We start from the raw sequence: 5,985 nt of genomic DNA on the forward strand, positions 1-5,985 counted from the left end.
CGGTTTCAGCCCGATCCCGCAGGCCAGGCCGAGGGACCCCACCGGTGCATGAATTCGTGCACCGGGCCTCTCATTAAAAATGAATGAAAATGAATGTTTGCAACACGATGGGGTCCATGAGCCCGTTACACAAACCAAGTCAGACACACCCCCACCCCCTCCAGCTTCCGGCAGCCGCCTCTCACCCGCAGCTCCCTGAGCTGTTCCTTGAAAGGAAGCTGTGGCGAGGGTCCCACCGCCCCGCGGGGAGGCGGGGAGGCGGGGAGCCAGGCGGGGAGCCCCACTGACCTGTCATGGAGTTCTCCGAGGTGCACAGCTGCTCCCGCAGCTTCTCCACGTCGTCGGGGTGCACCTGCTCGTACAGGGTGCTGCCGAACCACTCGGACTGCGGCTGGTTCAGCACGGGCGTGACCGAGTCCGACACGTAGATCACCCGCCCCGTCTCGGCCGCCACCACGAACAGAAACCCGTCGGCCGCCTCCAGGATGAGGTGCTTCAGTTCCTGGGAAGGGAAGGCGGCGTCAGGGAAAAGCAGGCCCCCCCTCACCCCGCCGCCAATTTGATTTCCCTCTTTTCTTTCTCTTTCACAGATTCGTATTGATCTCAGAGAGGAAGGGAGAGGGAGGGAGCGAGAGAAGCATCCACGATGAGAGAGAATCATGGATCGGCGGCCTCCTGCACGCCCCCCACTGGGGATGGAGCCCCCAACCCGGGCCTGTGCCCTGACCGGGAATCGAACCCTGACCTCCTGGTTCCTAGGTCGACGCTCAACCACTGAGCCACGCCGGCCGGGCCACTTTCGTTTGCTTATTGGCAACCTTCAACATTCTCTCAGAAACTTGTCCTGTCCACATAGTTTTGGAAACTGATTGCTTTTTCTTAAGAAGTTATTTTGTCTTTAAAAAAAATTTTTTTTGTAATTTATTGACTTGAGAGATAGAGGAAGAGATGGAGGGGGAAGAGAGAGGGAGAAAGAGAGAGAGAGATGGATTTTGTTGTTCCACTTATTTGTACATTCATTGGTTGAGTCCTCTATGTGCTCTGACTGGGGATCCAAGCTGCCACCTTGATGTATTGGGGGACAATGCTCTCATCAACTGAGCTACCTGGCCAGGGTTTGATGGCTTTTTTTTTTTTTAAATACTAGAGGCCCGGTGCACGAAATTTGTGCACTCATCAAGCTGCCACCTTGATGTATTGGGGGACAACACTCTCATCAACTGAGCTACCTGTCCAGGGTTTGATGGCTTTTTTTAAAAAAAATACTAGAGGCCCGGGGCACGAAATTCGTGCACTCGGGGGGGGGCGCCCTCAGCCTTGCCTGTGCCCTCTCACAGTCCGGGAGCCCTCAGGGGATGTCCGACGGATGGCTTAGGCCCACTGTCTGTGGGGAGCGGGCCTAAGCCAGCAGTCGGACATCCTTAGCGCTGCTGCAGAGGTGGGAGAGGCTCCCGTCACCTCCGCTGCGCTCACCAGCCATGAGCCCAGCTTCTGGCTGAGTGGCACTCCCCCTGTGGGAGCGCACTGACCACCAGGGGGCAGCTCCTACATCGAGCGTCTGCCCTCTGGTGGTCAGGGCGCATCATAGCGACCGGTTGTTCGGCCGCTCGGTCTATTTGCATATTAGCCTTTTATTATATAGGGTATTTTTATTGATTTCAGAGAGGAAGGGAGAGGGAGAGAGAAACATCCATGATGAGAGAGAATCACAGATCGGCTGCCTCCTGCACGCCCCCCACTGGGGTTCGAGCACGCAACCCGGGCATGAGCCCGCAGCCTGGGGCCCTGCCCCGTGTCCGTCCCCAAGGACTAGAACCCGTGGCCCTGCTGGCGAGGGGGCCTGGGGGGCTCCCTAAGGGTCCCTGTGCCCGTGACGGGGTCAGACTCCGACACCCCCGCCTGGGAACGGAGGCGGAAGTGGGCCTGGAAGGACAGGGTTACTGGGCCCGTTTCTCCGGCTCCGCACGTCCGCCTCCTGGGTGTCCCGGACGCCGACGGCCCGCAGCCTGGGGCCCTGCCCAGCGTCCGTCCCCAAGGACTAGAACCAGTGGCCCTGCTGGCGAGGGGGCCTGAGGGCTCCCTAAGGGTCCCTGCGCCCGTGACGGGGTCAGACTCCGACACCCCCGCCTGGGAACGGAGGCGGAAGTGGGCCTGGAAGGACAGGGTTACTGGGCCCGTTTCTCCGGCTCCGCACGTCCGCCTCCTGGGTGTCCCGGACGCCGACATAACCCACAGCCCGGGGTCAGCATCTTTATTTCCAGCTTCGGGCCCATCCTCCCGGCAGGAAGGGGGGTGGACATCGGCACAGGGTGCCTGGGAAAGGAGACGATCCCGCCGCTGCGGGGAGGAGGCGGGGCGCACGCCGCCATTGAGGTCTCCCAGTCTCAGCCCGTGGGAAGGTCTCCGGGGACAGAGCCTCGCTCAGAGGCCCCCACCCACCACCTCCTCCCCATTCCTGTCTCCTGGGAGCACAGCGCCCACGATCGAGGTCCCGCACCTGGAAATCAGAACTGCCTTTGACCCCAGCCGGTGTGGCTCAGTGGATAGAGCATCGGCCTGCAGACTGAAGGGTCCCGGGTTCGATTCCGGTCAAGGGCACAGGCCCGGGTTGCGGGCTCGATCCCCAGTGTGGGGCGTGCAGGAGGCAGCTGATCAGTGATTCTCTCTCCTCATGGATGTTTCTCTCTCTCTCTCCCTCTCCCTTTCTCTCTGAGATCAAGAAAAATATATTTAATTAAAAACAAAAAAAGCCATCAAACCCTGCCCAGGTAGCTCAGTTGATGAGAGCATTGTCCCAATACATCAAGGTGGCAGCTTCGATCCCCAGTCAGAGCACATCCAGGACTCAACCAATGAACGTACAAATAAGGGAACAACAAAATCCATCTCTCTCATCCTAACCGGTGAGGCTCAGTGGATAGCGCGTCGGCCTGTGGACTGAAGGGTCCTGGGTTCGATTCCGGTCAAGGGCATGGACCTTGGTTGCGGGCACATCCCCAGTGGTGGGTGTGCAGGAGGCAGCTGATCGATGTTTCTCTCTCATCGATGTTTCTAACTCTCCATCCCTCTCCCTTCCTCTCTGTAAAAAATCAATAAAACATATTTTTTTAAATCCATCTCTCTCTCTCTCTTTCTCTCTCTCTCCCCCTCCATCTCTTCCTCTCTCTCCCAAGTCAATAATTACAAAAAAAAATTTTTTTAAAAACAAAATAACGTCTTAAGAAAAAGTAATCAAAGTTTCCAAAACTACGTGGATATCACAAGTTTCTGAGAGAATGTTGAAGGCTGCCAATAAGAAAACGGAACTGGCCCGGCCGGCGTGGCTCAGGGGCTGAGCGTCAGCCTAGGAACCAGGAGGTCAGGGTTCGATTCCCGGTCAAGGGCATGTGCCCGGGTTGGAGGCTCCATCCCCAGTGTGGGGCGTGCAGGAGGCAGCCAGTCCGTGATTCTCTCTCCTCACTGATGTTTCTATCTCTCTCTCCCTCTCCCTCTTCCTTCCTCTCTGACATCAGTAAAAACATATTTTTACAGAAAAGGCCCACAGGAGCCACGCAAACAGAGGAGCCAGGCCGGACCCACAGCCCCCGACGGGACGTTCCCGGTGAAGCGCGAGGACGGGGTGTGTCCCCTCGGTCCATCCCTCCCTCCGCCCTGAGCCCCAGGTCCCTGGCCGCTGGGACAGCACCTGCTCGGTGAGGAAGGACGGCTTGTAGGCGCCGTCGGTGGACTTGTTGCCGGTGCCGCGCATGGACTTCATGTGGGAGACGGCCATGCGCAGGATGGTCAGCTTGTCGGGCTTGCGGGCCAGCGCGCTGCAGGTGGGCACCATGTCCGACAGCTCCGTGATGTACTGCGTCATCTTGTTCCGCCGCCGCCGCTCGATCTCACTGTGGTTCTCTCTTCCCAGCAGGAAGCGGGCGGGGGGGCGGGGGGAGAGAGAGGCGTCAGACCGGGCGGTGGCCAGGCCGCAGGAGGGCACACGGGGCCCATGGGTGACACCCGAGAGAGCTTTGTGGGGGTCTCTGGGGGGCACAGGCTCCCCAACACCTGAGTGAGCTTTGTGGGGGCCTCTGGGGGGGCACAGGCTCCCCGACACCTGAGAGAGCTTTGTGGGGGTCTCTGGGGGGGCAGAGCGGCTCCCCAACACCTGAGTGAGCTTTGTGGGGGCCTCTGGGGGGGCACAGGCTCCCCGACACCTGAGAGAGCTTTGTGGGGGTCTCTGGGGGGGCAGAGCGGCTCCCCAACACCTGAGTGAGCTTTGTGGGGGCCTCTGGGGGGGCACAGGCTCCCCGACACCTGAGAGAGCTTTGTGGGGGTCTCTGGGGGGGCAGAGCGGCTCCCCAACACCTGAGTGAGCTTTGTGGGGGCCTCTGGGGGGGCACAGGCTCCCCGACACCTGAGAGAGCTTTGTGGGGGTCTCTGGGGGGGCAGAGCGGCTCCCCAACACCTGAGTGAGCTTTGTGGGGGCCTCTGGGGGGGCACAGGCTCCCCGACACCTGAGAGAGCTTTGTGGGGGTCTCTGGGGGGGCAGAGCGGCTCCCCAACACCTGAGTGAGCTTTGTGGGGGCCTCTGGGGGGGCACAGGCTCCCCGACACCTGAGAGAGCTTTGTGGGGGTCTCTGGGGGGGCAGAGCGGCTCCCCAACACCTGAGTGAGCTTTGTGGGGGCCTCTGGGGGGGCACAGGCTCCCCGACACCTGAGAGAGCTTTGTGGGGGTCTCTGGGGGGGCAGAGCGGCTCCCCAACACCTGAGTGAGCTTTGTGGGGGCCTCTGGGGGGGCACAGGCTCCCCGACACCTGAGAGAGCTTTGTGGGGGTCTCTGGGGGGGCAGAGCGGCTCCCCAACACCTGAGTGAGCTTTGTGGGGGCCTCTGGGGGGGCACAGGCTCCCCGACACCTGAGAGAGCTTTGTGGGGGTCTCTGGGGGGGCAGAGCGGCTCCCCAACACCTGAGTGAGCTTTGTGGGGGCCTCTGGGGGGGCACAGGCTCCCCGACACCTGAGAGAGCTTTGTGGGGGTCTCTGGGGGGGCAGAGCGGCTCCCCAACACCTGAGTGAGCTTTGTGGGGGCCTCTGGGGGGGCACAGGCTCCCCGACACCTGAGAGAGCTTTGTGGGGGTCTCTGGGGGGGCAGAGCGGCTCCCCGACACCCGAGAGAGCTTTGTGGGGGCCTCTGGGGGACACAGGCTCCCCAACACCTGAGTGAGCTTTGTGGGGGCCTCTGGGGGGGCACAGGCTCCCCGACACCTGAGAGAGCTTTGTGGGGGTCTCTGGGGGGGCACAGGCTCCCCAACACCCGAGTGAGCTTTGTGGGGGTCTCTGGGGGGCACAGGCTCCCCAACACCTGAGTGAGCTTTGTGGGGGTCTTTGTGAGGGCGTTGGGGGGCACAGGTTCATCTAAATACCCTGAAATCCTCTCACGTTCCCATGAACCTAGCGACTTTGCAGTAGCATCAAGAATTCAGACACTGTCCCCGCGGCCGGCGTGGCTCAGTGGTCGAGCGTCGACCTGTGAACCAGGAGGTCAGGGTTCGATTCCCGCTCAGGGCACAGGCCCGGGTTGCGGGCTCCATCCCCAGTGTGGGGCGTGCAGGAGGCAGCCGGTCCATGACCCTCTCTTATTAATGTTTCTCTCTCTCTCTCTCTCCCTCTCCCTTCCTCTCTGAGATCAATTTTTAAAAAAAGAAGTCCCTTCTCCTGGCAGGAGACAGCCGGAAGCCGACTCCACGCCCCTCGCCCGGGCAGCAGCCACGGCCACGGCAAAGCCACCAGGTGTGGACGTGTCCCCAACTCTGAGCAGCTCCATCAACCACCCCGCAGGCCAGAGCGAGGTGGCCCCGCTCCTACAATCTCAACCTTGGGAAGCCCGTCCCTCTTTCTCTTTCTCATTTTTTTAAAATATATTTTTACTGATTTCAGAGAGAAAGAGAGAGAGAAACATCCACGATGAGAGAGAATCACGGACCGGCTGCCTCCTGCACACCCCAC

At 60.6% G+C, this 5,985-nt stretch overlaps 2 protein-coding genes across 3 annotated transcripts in view; both read right to left on the reverse strand.

Annotated features, from left to right (window-relative positions):
- Positions 1-5,985, reverse strand: part of ARNT2 (aryl-hydrocarbon receptor nuclear translocator 2) — a 47,853-nt gene that overhangs the window by 40,679 nt on the left and 1,189 nt on the right. Inside the window, exons 2-3 of the mRNA XM_014529188.1 lie at positions 3,686-3,899; positions 289-502 (exon numbers count right to left, since the gene is read on the reverse strand). Coding sequence (XP_014384674.1) covers positions 289-502; positions 3,686-3,899 — 428 coding nt within the window. The remainder of the gene's footprint in view (positions 1-288; positions 503-3,685; positions 3,900-5,985) is intronic.
- Positions 3,908-5,532, reverse strand: LOC106723882 (formin-like protein 5). 2 transcript variants are annotated; one of them, XM_014529137.1, is made up of 3 exons: positions 5,245-5,532; positions 5,148-5,195; positions 3,908-5,096 (listed from the first exon to the last, which is right to left on the reverse strand). In XM_014529137.1, exons 1-3 carry the CDS (start codon positions 5,392-5,394, stop codon positions 3,945-3,947), a joined length of 1,350 nt encoding a protein of 449 aa, XP_014384623.1. In that variant the 5' UTR covers positions 5,395-5,532; the 3' UTR covers positions 3,908-3,944. The 2 variants fall into 2 exon arrangements, with proteins under 2 accessions (XP_014384623.1, XP_014384619.1); XM_014529133.1 differs by having other exon boundaries at positions 3,908-4,047; positions 4,097-5,532.

This window comes from Myotis brandtii, unplaced genomic scaffold (genome assembly GCF_000412655.1).
Source record: "Myotis brandtii unplaced genomic scaffold, ASM41265v1 scaffold1166, whole genome shotgun sequence".
Taxonomy (NCBI): domain Eukaryota; kingdom Metazoa; phylum Chordata; class Mammalia; order Chiroptera; family Vespertilionidae; genus Myotis; species Myotis brandtii.

Coding starts and splice junctions, on each gene's coding strand:
- LOC106723882 (XM_014529133.1), bottom strand. CDS start 5,394: ATGAACCTGTGCCCCCCAACGCCCTCACAAAGACCCCCACAAAGCTCA. Junction 4,048..4,096: donor CCCCCACAAAGCTCTCTCAG/GTGTCGGGGAGC, acceptor AAGCTCACTCAG/GTGTTGGGGAGCCTGTGCCC.